Source organism: Alligator sinensis, unplaced genomic scaffold, assembly GCF_000455745.1.
Source record: "Alligator sinensis unplaced genomic scaffold, ASM45574v1 scaffold883_1, whole genome shotgun sequence".
NCBI lineage: Eukaryota > Metazoa > Chordata > Crocodylia > Alligatoridae > Alligator > Alligator sinensis.
Window position 1 is genome coordinate 2,536,759 of NW_005842009.1, and position 19,488 is coordinate 2,556,246.

A 19,488-nucleotide genomic window follows, 5' to 3' on the forward strand; every position below is an offset into this window, starting at 1 on the left:
GGGTCATCTCGGGCCAAAGGCTTCAGTAAATATTTGTTTCAGGCAAGTGGGAGAGAAGGAAGGTGAAAAGAGAGCTAACCTACTTGGGGACACATTAACAGTCCACTTCTGAGAACAAGGACAGGAAAGGACACATCTGGAGAGACCTGTATGACTACATCCTAAGAGATCCCTGTCATTTCTGGATTTTTTTTTTTTTTGGGAAGTAGACTAGAGCCCAAGAGCCCTATTTTCCCTGTCCAGCTCTTCATTTGACTCACTGATCATCAACTTCCCACTTTCCTAGTGCCCTCCCCTTCCACTTCCTTGGGACAGCCCTAAATTAAATGCTCAGCACTATTAGGGTTCTCCACTGATTTTCAGTTCAAGCCTTACTCCCTTAAACCCACTGTGTCCACAGTTTATAAAGTGGTAACATTTGCTGCCTGTGTTGACAGCAAATGGGGGGGAGCGGGGGTATGATATAGGTATTTCCCCTCAGTCTGTGAATAAGTCTGCATTTGCATATTGATGTTATTTTAAATCCCAATATCTTTAAATAGTGGGAAAAGGAAATTGGATATATTTTGGGTTCAATATATATGTTTGGAATATAATCTTTCTTTGTTTTAAATATCAGCTTGTCAGATTACAGTATGCAAAGGGTTTTCAATGAAAATTAGTATCCACACATAAAGCAAAGTTCAAAAGGCACAAAACTGGTGCACTGGTCTGAACACATTACAAGCATTCAAATAGGTACTGGCCTAAATAATGAACATTTCCATGAGATCAAAAGGAATTTAGTGCTGTACTAGACAGATTATTTCTGGCTAAATTTCCAAGACTTCCCAAACACGGTCTGAATTTATACACTCAAAATAAAGGCAGATGCAGATGAGCAATTCTAAAGGTTCACTATTTTCTTCCAAATCAAGTGTTTGCATAATTAAAGCTAACTATGCATGCATCTCCTCCCTTTCCCCACCGCATGCACATACATCTATATGGACACATTAACTTCTAAAAACAATGTGTTCATAGATTGACGTATAAAGGAGTATACACACATGTACACATACAGGCATACACAGAAGTTAGTTCTTTTTTATCCATGTCTATTCCTTTCTCTTCTGGGCTTTTAGTTTGAATGCCACCACTGACAGATATTGGTGGCAGTCCACTGCTATACTATTTCTACCTCTACCTCAAACACCTCTAGAGAAAGCAACAGAATGCAAATTGCTACTAGAAAAGAGTGGGGTGGCTTAACTCTGTCTCCTGCTTACTGTATAATGAAGAAATAACTACTAAAGTGAAAAGTCCCATCTTTTGCCTGGTTTGTGAGCCAGATCTGCTCATCCCAGCTGAGCATCAAATCTTGGCTTTCAAAAGAAACTGATCATTATCTATAGTCAAGTGTAAATGTTGATAATATACATAAAATCATCATCCACACATTTACACTCCAAATTACAAATAAGTAGCATGCAAAGCTTTTGTTAAAGAAATCCAAATAAGCAGCTTAACACTAGAATTATGAGCATAGTACTCTCCTATATGTTTAGATAAACTTAATAGCAGCAAGTCAACATGCAAAAAGAAGACATACTTTAGGGGGCATTACATCCATTTTCATGATCATTAGTAAACACACTTCAGTGAGTTCAACACAAATTAAAAGAATATAGATATATATATGGATATGCACCAAGGTAATCAGGGTCAGGAAATGGATTAATTTATACTTACAATAAATATTGCTTTTAGTGACTTTTTTCCCCCCCCTTGACAAATTACACAAAATTTCATTCAGAGGAGAATACAGCTATGAAAGATATGCAGGGAAGTTTGCAGTAAGACAGTATTAAGATTTGAAATGATCTTCCATAAAGGGAACAGGTGAAGAAGTCTGTCCCTAGGAACATGAATTATCCTTTAGAAGGCCGCTGACATCAAGCCTTTTTTAAATAAAGAAAAAGGCAACTCTACGCCAATCTTATTCTCTTAGAACAGGAGTGATTACAGATCAGACTTGGTGGATTGCTGGGAATCTTAAGGCTTTTCAATAAATATCAGACTGAATTCTCCCCCCACAAACAATGCAAATTTAAGCAAGTGTTGGTTTTAAAAATAAGAGTCATCTTCAGTGAAACCTTTCCACAAACTGCAATGTATGACATTTGAAGGGGCTATAAAAACAAGAAAACTATCATCAGTAAACATGCTTAAGAGCTGAAGATTTTGACAGATATTGAATAGGTAACATGCTTTTTAAAATGTAATTCTTATGGACAGCAAAGGTTGAAAGTTCAGAACAGTGGAGTGGGGTGGAGAATCCATTGCCACTCCTTTGGTATGCCAACCAATATGCTATGCAATGAGAAATATGATTTTAAAAAAATAGTTTCAGAATGTCCCTGGCATAAGGAGCTATGGAGATCAGAGGGCAAAACACAGAAGATGCAGTAGAAGCTACAGCCAAGAATGCAAGAGCTTTGGTCTTGATGTTTCAAATAGGCACCCTGTTTCCAATCACAGAAAGATCAGCCACCACACCATCAGTATAAGGACCACAAAAAAGGACATCATAAAAGGAATGCGTGGAGAAGGAAAAATATTAGAGTACAGGTGGCACTTTTTGAGTGATTTCTGCTCCTCAGGAATCGGAATAGAAACCTTTGGAAGAGTTTCTTCTCTTGCTTGCTGGGGCAAGGCTGTCTCAGTAGGTTTCTCCTTTTTTATTTTATCTTCATCCTGTACTAACAGAGGACGTTCCTGTGTCTGCTTTCGTGACAGAAGATCAAGAAAGACAGAGATGAACAAAAATGACAGATGGAAAGTGCTCCAAATGGGACTTGGGGATGTGCAAAGTTTTAGGATGGGTCTTCCAGGGGCTCTGTGCCAATTTAGATTAGGTTATTTAAACTGCTGGAGGACAAAACTTTTGGTGGCTTAAAAAGGACAGAAGTACTTTAGCAATACTCTTAAGTTCAGTTTGATATGGTCATCTGTGGAGAACTTATGAACCCCTGTGAGCACATCTGAACTTGTCCCAGTTTCCCTGGGAGAGAATAGTTGATCTCACTAATGTCTCTCGCAATTGAAAGAACAGAGTAAAATTCCTTGTTGCTTTACAAATAGAAATGGTCCAATAAAAAGTTGGTTTTTTTGTGGGGGGGGGGGGTTAATTTTCTGCATTTTTGGGGGTTTTTTTTTTTACAATTTGCTATACTACTACTGGCCTGAAAAATGGCATTAGTTCAATAGGTTTGGCACCCAGATGTTAGTGCAAATAATAAAATCTTATCTTGAAAGTATTGAAGATAGTATCAAAATTTTCACTTTTTTCCAAAAATTATATTGTTAGAAATGCAAAACTGTTCAATATGCCTTAAAAATCAAGAGCATGGAATATGCACAAGTTTAGCAGTAACATTCCAAACTCCCTGAATTTTGTTGTACATTAATGCATCTGTGTTTCCAGTCTAAAGAATGTAAAACTATAATGAATAAACCATCACACAGTATCATGCAAAGGATTCAGTACTTAAATTTTTTAAAAAAATGTTTGGGGAAATGTTGCATTCCATTAAAAAAATCTCTCCCATCCCTTCAACTACTAAGCACGATCAACCCGGGCACATTTATGAAAGAAAAAATTTGGCCCTAAGCTCTCTCAACTGAGTCAACCTCCTTTGATCAGTTTGGAATTTGGGGACTGGTTCTTTGCACACCCCTAAGTGATGAGTATCAGGGAGAAAGTAGCTGGGAGACTGGGCAGCAAAAGAAAAATAATAAGATGCAAGAGTAACATGATTATTAAAACAAAAAACAAAACGGAAAGAAAGACAACATAAAAAAGAACAGGGTACAGTTAAACTTTCATAATTGTTTTTCTCTCCGAATACACGGTTACATCTTCATGCAGCTTTTCAACCAGCCATGCACTGAAATAAGCAAATTGAAAGCTGCAAAAGCTGCAGCAGTGCAAATCCTTTAGGTGTTAGGTCTGGAGGCTGTGTGATGTGAAACTACTTGAAGTGGCCAAAAGAAAAATGCTACTTAGCAGCTGCTGTTGGGTTTTTGCTTAGTGCCATTACAAAAGCAAAATTCTGCTTCAGAAGCACATATCAGAACAGCAGCTTTACCTCAAGCCCACCAACCTTTCTCTCAGAGGATAGGGCAGTGACTTTCTTGACCTGGACATACACAAAGTGTGTAACATTCAGTTGTTTTGTAATGCAGCATACAGAAATAGTAGAAAGGTAACCTCTTACAAAACATTATTGTTACAGCAAAAAAAAAGGTTAATGCAGTGACTGGCAGGACAGAGAATCATTTTACATTGACATTTACCTTCCTTATACATTTGAAAATGATTAAGTAAAACATTAGCCATGTGTCTTCTTGCAAGTCCCTCTGTCCTCCTCAAGCACTGAGAAGTCATTTCTGGAAGTTCCTCAGAAAGACATTTGAGCCTAAACCACCTTGGCATGAAACCATTTTGAAAAGGACCATGTCACAGGTCATGGATCATCCAGAAATGCAGAGCAACAAACTGAGGCACACAGGACTAGCACCAAATTGTATACAGTGTCATAGGAGAGCTAGCAACATAATCACTGTAGTTGTGCATTTACAAGCACACTATCCCATATCCTCATCTGGGGAAGTATTCTCTGCCAAGCAACCTGCACAAAGATTGCTTATATCATGGTTCAGAAACGCTCTAGTAAAATAGCCTAATATGTATTTAACAAATGAGCTGGGACTTCCAGAAAGTATATCAATTCATATTACAACTAAATATATTGGACAGGGAATAAGATCCATAGTTGTCATGCTCCTACCCTGGCTGAACTTTAAGCTGACTTTAATATATCAAGTTGCTGCTAACTTCTTGCATCCTTTAAAAAAGAAATCCTCTCTTCCCCTCTAGCGCCCCTCAACACGATTCAATGTTACAATATTAGACATATGATTGCATGATTTAAAGGTCAGACAAAAACCCCTCCAATGGAATTGTGAAAGTAAAATCTAGGCCAAAATCAATGGTTGTTTTGCCACTGACTATAATAGAGACAAGATTTATTGTTCAAGAAGTTGCTGCAGTGCCTTCTGGGAGCTTTAATTTCAATTAAGTAATGGCAACAGTACTTAAACAGGAATACTGGCTAGCATTAAGGAAGAGACAGGTTAGCAGATTGATTTCTTGTCCTGCTTGCTTGTATTAAAAAATAAAAAAGTTCTTATGACAGTAACCAATAAGTTTCTGTGTTCATGATTACCAAAGCTATGAATGCCAGTTTCCTAAAATAAAATTCTTTTGTGAAGTGGGGACCAAAACCATGCAAGTACCCTTATGCCCATAAAGAGTCCCTATTGACCTTAAAAGGGCTCCAGAGACACAGGGGTACACACAGACTGCTAGGTGATTGTGGCCCAATTTCAGGCAACATCCGCTTAATGGGGTTTCTCTCCAACTAATTAATGTGTATGACCTTTTGTTCTCTCAGACACCATCCAAATCCTATCACTGGAGATTGCAACTTAATTTTAAGAACACTATCTACAGCAATTTTTGAAATTTTCCAACGTGAATGAGATTCCCTTAGTACTGTTAATAAGGCAGATCCCCAAACAAGATCTGGAATAACATCCCAGATGTTAGGGATATGAGCAATATTAAAGTAGGGTAAACAGAGCCAAGTGGGACCTCTCAATACTGTTTTACACAGTATCACAGAAAATTGTAATAAAGTTCAAAATTAGTATTCCCAGGAATAACTTTGTTCTTTAAAAACACCAAGACAGACATCTGAAACAACACAAAAACTAAGATAAGTCCAATTTTAAGTTAAGATTATTTTGTTGCCACACCATTAAAAAGAAACAACACGCACACAAACAAACTACATCAAACTATACCACACTGCACAAGGTACTCACTCCTTCTACTCCTGTGGGGATCTGCCCATTGATGTTAAGTGCTCTGAAAGGGGAGTGAGTAGACAGGCGCTTATCCCATTCACTAGGCCGGGGCTCCGGGACGGACTCCATAAAGTTCTTCTTTAACTCGCTGATGCTGGCATGGTGTTTCTTTATGTCTTCTTGAGGTTTATCTAGATCCTACGGTTAGAAGGAAAAGGAAAATGAAGACAAGCATACGAAAGTCCATCTACAATTGCTTAGGCTGAAAGATAGCAAGCTGAGCTCAGCAGAGCTGTTCCTGCCTTCCATTAATTGTGCTCACACTGTAAACAGACAAAGGAAACAGCCTCTCTCTCTCTGTCCTATTCTTGTATTAGGAGGGACAAATTTTAATTAACAGGTGACAGATGCCTCATCTACAGGTGATTGTCATTAGTCACCTCTGGCTACACCACGATAGATAACCTGAGTTTTCATCATATATTTCCCCCTAAAAGTATCAACCGCTCTAAACAAACCGTGACAATTTTATTTCATGCCCCACACAGTGCATTTCTCGGAGGGGTGGTTTCCCCCTCCATAAACCCTGAAAATTCAAGGGATAGTCATAAATGCCATTAACGTTTAAAGGATTTGTTTTCCAATTTTATCTCTTTCCATGTTATTTAAAATAATCTTTGTAACAAAGCAACCTCATTACTTTCTTGCCCCTCATCATATTCCCTCCAGGAACTAGACAGGAGATTTCACACTGGTGAACAAACAAAATGTGAGACAGACAAACTTCTAAAACTGAACTGGACATCTACTTCTTGCCAGAATAATCAGTGTACCCAGGCTAAAAGATAAGGGTATGAAAAATGCCAGGTCTTTATTTGGCAATGCCAGTTTACAGCGTGAATGCACAAACTTCAAGACAAGTCAGCTTTGTTCAGTTTTGTTTTTTTTTAAAGAAAAAAGAAAGAAAGAAAGAAAGAAAGAAAAGCTGCTGCTGCCTTTCCTTACAAGCAAAACAGAGTCTGTGTAAAACAAAAGCTTTTGCGTTAAGTAGGCTTAAGCTAAACAAAGATGTGTTCTGGATCGAGCCAACAAGAAGTAAGCCTTGCCTATTAAAGAAAATCAGTAAAAGAGTCCTTGGCAAATGTTATACTGTTAATTACATGTTCTCTATACTTTTTATGGTTATCCCACCTAATTTATTCAATGCAAGACTAGATTGCATGGACTTGCTTTAAATTAATGCCCTCCTCAAGCAGCTCCCCTGTGGTCTGCCTGCCTACAATCCGAGACCCTGCAGCTTACCCAAGACAAACTGTCTTCAGAGATAAAACAGCCCGTGGGCTCCATTAATAAGCTTCCTCTTTTGGCCTAGCCATGGGGAAGCAATAGTTTTGGCTTCTGTCCCAGATGATAGCATGTGGAGAAAGCCTGCTGGTTAGAAAAAGCATGGAAAAGCTTGTTGAAAATGCCATGGTAAGCTTAGCAGCTGGGAACCACACAGCACGTGCAGAGGAGCCCTATGACAGACTCTGTGTTCAAAGAGCAGAAAGATCACTCCTTGTCTAGCCTACCAACTTCAGGCATACGCTTTATTCTGGCTGCAGGATAGCGTTAAAGTAGAAGCTAAAGTTAGTAAGATGTATCCTGAAAAAGTCTGGTTTGCTCTTGTAAGCCTCTTAAAGAATAAACCTCACTGACATGTCATACTTTTCCTGTTCCAGCTCTGTAGAACTTTATGAATCAGACATTCAAGATCCAAAGCTGGTTTCCATAAAATATGACAAATTCTAAAACATTCTCCTGCACTCAGTTAGCTGGTGAGCTGGAATTCATCTGATCTGCCAAATACGTTGAGTGAAAAGGAAAAAATAAAGCAGGCAGCAAGCCCTCTCTGGTTAGCCCTTTTTAAGCTGAGGGCTTGTGAACACCTGTAACAGAACTGTTTTGAGGGCAGGAAAAGATGATGATAGGCTGAGGAGGCTGAGAGGAGAAAAAATGCACTGAGAATAATGCAGTGTGTGTAAGAGCCAAGAATTAAATTAACAGGAGAAAAAAAGCCATTTGAGAAAGAGGTGTGTTCTAATAAGAAAAAGCAATCTGTTTAAGAGTGCCCTGAACAAACTGCCTGGAGAAATCCACACAGCATTCTGACGGTCTCCTGTTGACAGGTTACAGATCATTTTACTGATGTCCAAAAGCTTAAAATTGTAGCAGTCAAAAACAAAAAAGCTGCAAAGCTTTATATTAGGACTGAGAAAAAAAAAAGGCAGTTAATACATTTCATTTTCAAACGAAAATGCTGAAGAAGCCCCTGCTGCTGCTGTAATTCTGGATAGAAACACACGACACAGGAACAGAGTCAGTATCAGAAGCTACAAAACATCTTCCATAACAAAATGAATAAATATATGATTGGCATGTTCCAGCCTGAGACCCTGTCAGTATGAAACCTTTACCTCTAGAATTCATAGCAACAAATAGCTAAGCGACAGGATCCTGCACGCCACTCAAGGGCATACTTTGTTAGAGGTGGTAGTCCCATCAGCTGTGAGGGGACTTACTACTGATCAATAGGTTGTTCAAAGGAAAGAAAACTGCATGTTCCTCAAGGTTTGCTGAAGTAAGGAAGTGTTTAGGGAAAGTTATAGCTAATATGACAGTGGTTACACCTAGCAGTTCCCTAGATAGACCAGATAAAGGACTCATCTAATATCACCATGCTTTGAGCAGAGCGCAGAGTCTCTGCTCTCACAGGTTACAGTGGCATTAAATTTGGAGAGAACTTCTCAACAATATCCCTAAAAAGTACACAACTTGTAGCTCTTCTGTAAAGCTCATTCTGATGTTCTCAGTTATGCTTCATCCTTGTTTCAGTTTCCTTCTCTGCCACTATTCCAGTCAAGCCAATTAGGAAAAAACTGCACTTGCATCCTGCATGGTTCAAAGCATTTGTGTGCTTACAAAGAGATGCCTATTTGTGGACTGAAGGGAACAACTATTGGACATCTAGAAACAGATTTAGCACAGAACTATCCCAATCATATATTTCTTGGTGAGCATGACAGAATGAAAACCAAAATAGGCAGAAGGAAAAATGGCTGCACATTGGCATGTTGACATGCAAAAGCATAGTTTAAAGAGGTCTTCATGCAACAGCATGCAAAAACAAATACAGCAGCAGAGGAGGAAGTAAGAGTTTCAGCAAAGAATGCAGAAGATCCAGGCAAATGCAACTGAAATAAGCTTCAAGTTCATACAAACCTCCAACATTAAATTGCTATGCCTGATATAAATGTTTTCACCATCTAGTTTCTTTGATCTTTTCTGTGAAAATGAAAGAAAGGGGAAAACAAAACAAAAAAAGAAAAGCACAAAAAATTAAAATGCTGTTCTTGCAGGATTCGCAAATTGGCAAATTAAAAAGTTAAATAAACGTTTGGAGCGCAGCATTGTGCCAGTATGAGATGGGCCATGGAACCACAAAAATGTGATGTAAGTCACCATCAAGAAATTGAGGACCTCATTCATGAACAGTGGAAGGATGAGATGAGTTTCATTTAAAGAGACAGTTCCCAGAGTTTCATTGGCTTATTTGCATTCCTACCACAAAGTCATTTTGATCTCTACAAAGAAACATTCCAACATTTTCTTTTGGAAGATTTCCAATGATTATTCATCTTCCTGATAACCAAGTGTGCCTCAGAGTACAACACTATATTCAATGATGTGGCAGGTCTATTTTTTCTAGGGCTTCAAAGACTTTAAAAAAAGCATTTTATTAAAATGCACACAATAATAGATTGGCTTGACCTTTAACTTTTTACATAAGTTCCCCTGTCCACCAATCTGCAAAAATATGCATTCTTAACTTGCTGCATTTCCCAGGGTGCACACTTTAAAACCGTCTTTGGCCAGTTACCAGATTTGTTTTTATACGTAAAAGTGAAATAACAGTTATAATAGCGTGACTTTTCTTTAAGAAATTCTTCAACTTACAGAGCTTTAAATGTCTCAGTTTGGCATTGGGAAAAAATCTGAATAATTTTGAAATCAAATAGTATCAGATATCTTTGGAATAAAAAAAAAAAAAATCAAAGCACAAGAAGAAATTGGACCACTGTCTTTTTAAACATGTTAAATATGCATGAATGATATAGTGAGTCTGCTTGATGAAAGCATAAAATGGCTAACCTGGAAAAAAAAAAAAAAAAATCAAAGCACAAGAAGAAATTGGACCACTGTCTTTTTAAACATGTTAAATATGCATGAATGATATAGTGAGTCTGCTTGATGAAAGCATAAAATGGCTAACCTTCCTCATTCTTATCAGTTCTTCCTCTTTTTCTGCAGGCTGCTGTTTTGCAGTGATAAAAACAAAAAATGTTGGTTCATTAAATTATGCTGAACCTTCATTTTATAAGCCTCTTTAAAAAAAAAGAAAAAATATGAATAACCTAACTGGTAATTATCAGCACAAACCTGGAGTTGGTCACCATTTGTGGTAGGTACTGTGACCTCGATGTGCGCTTTCCCCACCTACATTTAAGACAAAGTGGTAAAAACATTTCTTGTTAATAGATTTTTTGAAGATAACTTTGTTTCAAAACACAGCTGAAATAAGTTGGTTTTGAAATGTTGTGTGAACATGCAGTAACCAACATGCAGTCTTCTGAATGGTGTTAGCAAGGGACAATGTAAGCAACACCAACACAGGCTGTTAGTCTATGATCACTTTTCTAAAACTGAAACGCATTTTTTTACACTGATGCTTTGATTCAATGTTCTCTGGGGGCCTTTGGTTTTTCCACCAAAGACAGATATCTTGTTTTTAAAATTATTCTTGTGTTAGGGTCCTCCAAGTTTCTACAAATGAGATACCATGAGATCTCACTGTTAAAAGAAACATGTTCATATTAATGGACCCAGAATCTTTTAAAGACGGAAACTAAATGTATGCTATTTAAAAGCTGTGAATGTACATATTAATAATATGCATTACCTAAGCGCTCTACCAACAACACAGGGTTTGACAGCACCGGAATGACTTCAAACCTTTTGTTCTTCATAGCTGCAGAGCTTAAAGTGTCAATTTTAAAGTTTTTTAAAGTTAATGGGAGCTGGGTATCCAAACCTTTTAGGCATCATAGAAAATCGTAGCCTTTGCGGTAACATGCTTATATCCAATGGCCAAGCTAAACAGCAAGTTATTCAACATCTGCACCTGGTCTTATCACTGAAGTACATTTAGAAAGGCCATCTCAATGGTCCAGTTGAAGATGGAATCTTGCCCACAATGAAGGAAGGATGCTTAAATGGGACAGACTACTAAGGCAATGAAAAATCCTCAGCAACTGGCCACCAGCGGGCAAAAAAGGGGGACATGTGCAAGGATAAATAGAGTGACTTGAGTTACCCATATAAAATTGAACTATAGATTGAATTGCAGCACCTTCTGCAATGCAGAGGGTTTTATACTATGCACTTTTCAAAACTAATACTGTTAACTACTGTAGGGAAAAAGAATCAGTGCCTGAATCAATCAGGGACTGGATGGATGTTATTCTGTATTTAGCCCTTCTGTGGGGCTAAGCCATTTTACAAATTTTGGATAGGCAGTATTTCAGTTATCTGCAAGCTTATAGTTATACCTGCTGTATGCTCAAGCTGCTTAGAGCTCTTGGCTGCTCTGTAATGATGTTCACAAACTGGCAATTTTATAGTCAGTGCTATCCTAAATTCAAGTGTGAGTTACCAAAGTTGGCTTATGTCAGTCAACTAGAGGCACTAGATCAGCGGTTCCCAATCTGTGGTATGCATACCACCAGTGGTAAGCAAATGACCTGTCAGTGGTATGCATTAATAGATTTATTATAATTACCTTATATGACAAAAATTTGCTGCTGGTACTTAAGGTTGAACTGAAAAATTTGCTGGTTTTAAATTGGTGGTGTGCAATCTGTCAGAGTTTGGGAACTGCTGCACTAGATAATTAAATGATCTGTTTCCCTCATGTTGTGTGCTTTTATACACATGAACAAATGGCAGAGGGAACGTAAAAGTGAAGGAAATGTACTAGAACAGACCATGTCTTATTGTCTTAATGAGTCTATAGAGTGCTGAATTTGGCCCTAAATCTCCCGATTCTCACAATTTTCTCCAGCTAAAAAAAAAATTTTATCATCATGGCAGTTATTTCTTGAAGATTGAAAATTAAGGCTTCTTGGTTTGTCTGGATAATGCTGGAAGATACTGGACAGTTTCTCTCCATTCTGCTTCTTGTGCTTATTTCATACAAATACATTCCATAGGACAGCTCCATGCATCCACCATGCAACACTTCCTCTGCATACAGTGGAATATCATATAAAAAAAGTATGACTCAATAACACTTGAATATTTGGAGCGACTGAAAGCAAACTTGATATAGATCAAGAATGAACAAATCACTCTACCACTTCATATACAAATCCTCATCCAAAATAAAATTTAAAAATATTCAGAATGTTGTAAAAAAAACAGTAACTCGTCATACATGACCATGCCTTAACTTTTTTTTTTTTAAGCACAGAAAATTTATACAGAAAACTCTCAGTTATTTACACTTTTTCCAATTATTTTTAAGTCCCATTTTCATATTAAATCCAAAGTCTGAACAGTTTTGAACAGTTTAGTCCATATGCAAACTTGGCACAAATGCATTACCAGTTCTCTAAGGGAAACAAATCAATTAAAACTCTTTACAATACAAACACTGGCAGACTCTAGGACAGATTCTTCTCTCATATTAATGTAAATCGTGTACTTCAGAAGAACTGCTCCTATAGTCACACCAGCATATAGCTGATACAGTTTAGTGACAAATGATCCCTAAATTTAACATCCGCAAATATTATTCAATTGTGCAACTAAGTTCTCAGTAAAATATGTGATTTTTGTGGTGATCACCAGATAACAATTTGTCCTGGAGCTCATCCTACTTCTCTAGTGTTATGAGATGTTTTTGTAGTACATGTTCTACCATTTTTGGGACATCCTGAAATTCAAAGAAGGGATTTCTCTTAGAACCAGAGTTAACTGGCTAATAGGGATCCCATTCCCAGTTCATTGCCTACAAAAGGGGACACATTCTGCTTATTCCCTTCAAAATGTAGCATAACCACTTTGAGACCATTTTGGAGACAATATTTTGTATCAGGGATGTCCAATTTCTGGAGAGTGGTGGGGGGGAGGCCACATACCAAGCAGGTCATAGATCCCCAGGTCGCACACTGCATGGGCCACAAACCACTAATCTTCCCCACCCCCCGGCATGGACCACAGACACCTCCCAGCACTTTCCCACACTGTGTACACAGCCCAGGCAGTTTGGATCTCCTCTGCAGCGTGTACAGTGTGAGCAGCCTGCCCTGCCCCCAGGAGTGGAGACAGGAAGCATTTGGATGGCCCTGTTCTAGAAGAAGCAAAAGACACCTATGGTCATCTCAAAAAAGTGCTAGATGGCTAACATCTGGGATTAACACACCTTGGTCACTTCAGCTGGCTCCATCTTGGCCTTGTCAGATGGCATTTCTTCATGTTTGACTTCAGTTTTTGCAGCTTCCTTCTCTTTTTTAGAAACAACCTCCATTTCCTTGAAGGCAGATGCAGCTGGTGGGGTTGGTTCAGCTACATGGCTCTGAGCAATGGCTGGTGCAGAAGTGGGTCGTGGGCTTCGGTCAGGTGTAATCACCGCTACTGCTGAAGTGGGGAAGAAAACGACAGTTGTGACAAGGTTCAGAATGTAAAATGTCTCCCAAACCCCCATGAAAAAGTCTTCCCAAATTACAGCAGTGTAGTTCAAAAAAAAAAAAAAAATTAAGCAAAGCAGCTTGTGAGTTTAGTGCAGGAAAAGTGAGGTTATTTTCCCTATTTTTAAACGAATGTTTTACAGAAAGAAAAAGTAAGCTCACACTCTGCAAAGAAGCCATACCAGAAAAACTAATCTATTTGTAACACTGTGCAGTCAGGCTCTGGATCTTTCATACATCACTACGAAGTTCATCACTATGAAACCATTCATATACAAATAATTTGTAACTATTGGCCTTCATTAACTTCACTGGGATATCCCCAAGTAGAACCTTGGGGTTTCTTGACCACAGAAATTCGGGGGAGGACTTATCTGCAGATTTGTACACTTTGTTTTTTACCAATTCAAACCAAACAGATATTTCCCCAAAACACTTATGGGCAAGCAATAGCTTCCAGGTGGCTTTCAAAGCAAACTTCCACTTTGTGTCTGAGATGGATTTCCCCTGGCACAGCAAGATGCACTGTTAAGAAAAAATACTCAAACTTTCCAAACTAATGGAGGGTGCAGAAACAAAACATTCTTGAAAAGCATCTTTCAAACGAGGATAAATTTCCAATAAAAGCATCAGCTAAGCAAGGAATCCACTGCTCCCATACACTTCACACAATTTCTGATACCAGAGATTCCAAGTTTCTACAACTCCTGACAGAGATGATGGACGAAATGACCCTTTGTGTCAAAACCAACACGAGATCAATTCACTAAGCTATGTCTGTCTCCGCAATAATTTATTTCATTTTTCCAAAACGGTGATATTTCAGGCTATTCCATTAAACCTATTTCCACTATTTGGCATAAATTCAGATTTATATGAGCTCATATGTATGGAGAAGATATACCACTTCTTTACAGAGGTGCACCGATACATTAATCCCATATCGGATCAGCACCGATATACGGAAAATTGACAGTATTGGCAATCGGCTTTTTTTTGGCTGACGTGGTTGATAATGTCGCCAATAAATGCCGCGTGCGTGCAGCCACAGCGCACCATGCAGGCAGCCAGGAGCACAGCCTGGCAGCATGGAGAGCAGCTGGGTTTGACTGGTACGTATGTTGTGAGGGAAGGGGCAGCAGATCAAGGCCCCAGCAGTGAGTGAGGGAGTGGGGCTAGGTGTGAGAAAGCCACAAATGGCTTGTCCAGGGGAAGGGGGTGGCAGCTCCCTCCACTGAGCACACCCCAGGAGGGCATGGAGGGTGTGTGCCCCCGGATCTGTGCGCTGGGTGAGGGTGGGCTGCCGTTGCAGGCTGGGGCAATGCCAGGCTCTTCCCAGTGTGGGTAGGTTGAACTGGGCTTGAGGCAGGAGGTGGCAGTGCTGGGAGGGGGGCTACGGCAAATTTTGGGGTGGCTGCAGTCGCCCCCCCCGGCCCCGTAGCTGAGAAGAGCCTGGCACTGCCCCCAGCCCCAGCCTGCAGCAGCAGCCCACCCTCGCCCTGTGCACAGCAGCCCGCCCTCACTCCTTCCCCCACAACAGACTTACCAGCCAGATGCTGCTCTCCATGCTGCCTGGCTGCATAGCAGCAATCAGATCAGCATCAGCCAATATGGCTCGTTAAAAATTGGCCATCCATATCGGCCCAAAAAATCTCTATTGGTGCATCCCTACTTCTTTAGGTAGGAAAAAAGGCACTGAGAACTTATCCCAGCTAATATTTTTATGACAGCCCATCCAACCCCATAAGACATGAAAAATTTTCAGATTTAACAATCAGATTCCATATTTTTTCACTCCTCCCAAATCCCACATTTTGCCTGTCTCAAAAGGTATTAATTGCTTTTTCTTATGTAAAAAAAATAAAATGTTCAGAAGTATAGTATTTGCCCTGGTCAAGTACATACTATATCAACATAAAAATGCAAGAAGTGTGCAAAACAAGCTCCCTCATCAGGAATTAAACATACATTCACGAGAGCACAAACTCGTAATTACCAAGGCTTACCAAAATTTTCAGACACCTGCCTAAGTTCTCAAGTTAGGTCACTTTTCTAAGAACATTTCTCCCATACTTCAAGAAAGCAGTGCATTGTATTGAGCTTGACTATTCTGGCATCCATAGCGCACAACCTCTTTTAGTGCTGTTGCCACAAAAGTGGTAATGAACACTGGAGAATCTGTCTGTGGCAAATGACAGACAGCAAATTCACACTTAAAATGATGTTAACCACACAGGTGGGAGAAGCCATCACAGCTGTACCTGGCTCCTTTTGGACTGGTTCCAAAAATTTGGGTTCTGGTTCTAGATCTTTGTGCATCAAAATTTTCTCCTCTTCCTTCTCCTCTTCTTCTACGAGGCTTATCTCAATACTTTCAAGAACACTTGCAGCTAAAAAAAGTTAGGCATACATTAAAATGCCACCACAAAAAAATTCATGAAAAAGAAAAAAGGGTACCAGGAGTTAACTTGCAAGAACCATGTCTCTTCATGGATTTAAATATCAGTCCATAAAGTTATGATGCTTGAGAACATCACAGGTTCTGATTAATTCTGTTGCATACATACCAATTACTTTCTAAATTAATGATTATTTTAATCACTTGATTTTATTGGTTACACTATCTAAAATGGATTTCTACACCTCAAATTGATCCTTTATATCCAAAACAAACGGGGGGCATCTACACAAGACATTTACTGCAAAGTTGCCCAATTAGCTCTGAAATAAATGTCTTGCTGTCTACATGTGCAGCTCTATTAAGCCACAGAAAACTAATGAACTTTGCAGTACTATGCTGCTGAAGGGTTTTTTCCATGCGCAACAATGCACATGTAGACACTGACCCAGCTGGCTGGGGCACAACGGTGCTTCAGTGCGGGAGCTGCCTGCCATCTAGACCCACATTGAAGCACCCTCATGCCACAGCCAACCCCTCTGCAGTACACAGAGCCAAGTCAGAGCAGCCCTGGGATGGCAGGCTGACCCCTGGGCCCCCTGCCAGCTGCAGCTGCTCTGGTCCGGCTCAATGTGCTGTGGTCCTAGGTGCACGTACAAATGTGGTAACCAGGAGCAATAAATTCTGGCACGATATGTACCAAAGTTTAATGCTTCACCTTAATATGCATGTGTAGATCCATCCAGGATGATGAAGCAGTGCTCAAATTATTTGAGTGGTTAGCTACAGAAAACAGTTCAGTGACCTGTACCATTAACTGTGTGTACTTAAGTGTCTGAGAGGTAATATGCTCATGGTCCATGCAACAAGAAATGCGTGAAGAAACATTATGCTTGGCCAATACCATGCAAGTGAAATTTGAGATGTATGACACTACTACTGTGGACCACAGAAGCATGTGTGCTGGATTACCAAAGGAGTTGAGGAAATGGCTACTTTGGAAAGAAAGACTGGCTCATGGATGAAGAGAGATGTTTTCCTTACAAAAGGGAAGGAGTAGCTCTGATAACACAGAGAACCTTGGATCATCTGTCTGGGACACAGAGCTAAGCAGTCTGCAAGTACAAGACTGAAGTTAAGCTTGCCATGCTGCAACAGGAATACTGGAACATTGTATAATACAGTACAGGGACTGGCAACCTACAGTCCATGGGTTGCATCTGGCCCACAGAGCTTGTGGATCTGACCTACGGAGCTAAGGCTTGGGCGGCATTTGGTGGAGGGGGAGCTTTTGCAGCTGGGCAGCAGAGAGAGATACCTGAGATGGCGAGGTCCTAGTCCTTGCCCACCTCAGACCCCAGCTGGGTTATTCTGGCCCCTGCCAAAAAATGTTACCAGTCCCTGGTATAATATAGGGCTTGTACTTTTCTCTGACATTCCAGAACATGATATTTTAATTATTTTCCCCCAATATTTTAGCCTCCCAACTTCTGTTATTACCAGTAAGTCATCAAAACTCCATTGGTCTTATCTAAAGCAGTGGATTGTCTTGGAAGGAGCATATGACTTTAGAAGAAGCAGGATCTGCAATGAACAAGTATTGTGAGATGGAAAAGAGGCCACAATCTACCTCCACAAACTGCACTGCGAGACAAATGCCGCTGGCTTAAAAGTATAACTTGAAAACATGTACCTTCCTATTAGGCTTCCTGGGAATTATCGTTATGAAAGTGGACAACAGTGGAGCATTTTAAGAAGGTGCTACCCTTGTGAAGGCTGCTATTAGTTCTGACAGTACATGTAACAAAGAGAACTGCTAAATCATTGCTGTCAGATATTTTGCCTATTTTTATAGAGGATCTTCACCTCATTAAAGTGGTCTAATCACTAACTGTGCTTGATATGGCAAAACAGAATCCAGGGTACTTGCAAAGTTTACTCTGATTTAAATGGAGTTAATACCACTGCAAAAACACAAGCAATTTTCTATGAAGCTTCAGAAGTTCACAGCACTGCTTATATGTAACGAAAGCTGTGCCAATATGTTGAATACCACAGCAGGCAATGTTAGCCACACTAGTATAAGAAACCACCACAGCTGTACCTGGCTGTTTCTGGAATGGTTCCATTATTTTTACTTCTGAAACAGGAAATTTAAGCACCTCCAATCTCTCTTCCTCCTCTTCTGCAATGGGTTTCATCTCAAAAATTTCAAATATATGTTTGGCTACAAAAAGTTTTGCATACATTAATATACCACCTGGAGGACTGCAGGGAAATGCATCAGTCACTAATGACAAAATGAAGGACACCAATGGCTACATCTGAAAACAGCCAACACTACAATTGCCTCTCCTAAGCTGCTATATGTTACATATTTGATATAGTTCTGTATTGTGTTTACATACCATAGTAGTCCTAACACCAGTCCTAGCAGCATGCTGTATCATTACACAGGATTTCAGTGGTAACAAAAAGGTGTAAAAGAGCCTCATGAGAGGGCTTGGGCAGAAAAGTACATTAAACAGGGTGAAAGAACCAAGAATTACTGCTTTAACCTAGGGCAGGGCCAGCTCAGAGGACTACGGTACCAAAGTCTACCCAAAAAACCTTGTCAGCTTATGTCCTTAGACCAACATGGCTACAACCAACAACCCTGAAGTCAGACTTGTGCACCGATAGTTGTCCTGGTGTCTTAGCTGCTAGTCATCTGCAATGCTTTGTGATTTATATCGGTATTCCATTCTTCAGGAGCTTGCAATGCTGGGTACAAAGAACATGTGGAAGAGGGTGAGGAAGTCTGGCCTGTATCATGCTCCCCAGTTTAGAAAAGGTATTGATAAATCAATTCTATATAATTTTGACCAGAAAAGTGAGGGCTGCAATATTAGGGGGTTAAAGTAAATTGGGATGGGAGAGCAGGATAGTACTAGTCAAACAGAGATATTGGCACATAACTCTTCCCAGCTAGCACATGCCAGAAGTATTCATTACAAGATAAATAGTTACCTGTTAATGAAAGTAAACAAGGCAAATAAAATCATTGATGTAAACACACATATTAGTACTACAAGATGCACAAATTTATAAGTATCCAAACTTCACTGTGAAAACAAGCTAAAAAGATGGCATTTATAAAACTACACGCATGTAAAGAAAAATATTTGAAACAATTACATTGATCTTCCCCTCAAAGTAAAATTTCTGTCTAACAAAAGGTAATTAGACAACTCCACTGCAACACCTCTCAATACTTAAGGACATATACCTATCCTAGCCTGTCTGCTGGCTAGCTGTAAAAACTCATCTTGCAAAGAAATGAAAAAAAGGAAAGCTGCAAGAGTTCATCAAATGTTTCAGGGCTGTCAAGAAGAAGCACGTAAAGGCATT

At 39.5% G+C, this 19,488-nt stretch overlaps 1 protein-coding gene across 15 annotated transcripts in view; it reads right to left on the reverse strand.

Annotated features, from left to right (window-relative positions):
- Positions 1-19,488, reverse strand: part of EPB41 (erythrocyte membrane protein band 4.1) — a 140,520-nt gene that overhangs the window by 27,906 nt on the left and 93,126 nt on the right. For 2 of the 15 annotated variants that reach the window (XM_025201957.1, XM_006021880.3), the window contains 5 exons: positions 13,436-13,650; positions 10,393-10,449; positions 10,226-10,267; positions 9,175-9,237; positions 5,932-6,111 (listed from right to left, as the gene is read on the reverse strand). In XM_025201957.1, coding sequence (XP_025057742.1) covers positions 5,932-6,111; positions 9,175-9,237; positions 10,226-10,267; positions 10,393-10,449; positions 13,436-13,650 — 557 coding nt within the window. Of the gene's footprint in view, positions 1-4,130; positions 4,182-5,931; positions 6,112-9,174; positions 9,238-10,225; positions 10,268-10,392; positions 10,450-13,435; positions 13,651-15,961; positions 16,091-18,202; positions 18,326-19,488 lie in introns of all 15 variants that reach the window. The other 13 variants (XM_014519106.2, XM_006021879.3, XM_025201958.1 and 10 more) reach the window with 12 other exon arrangements.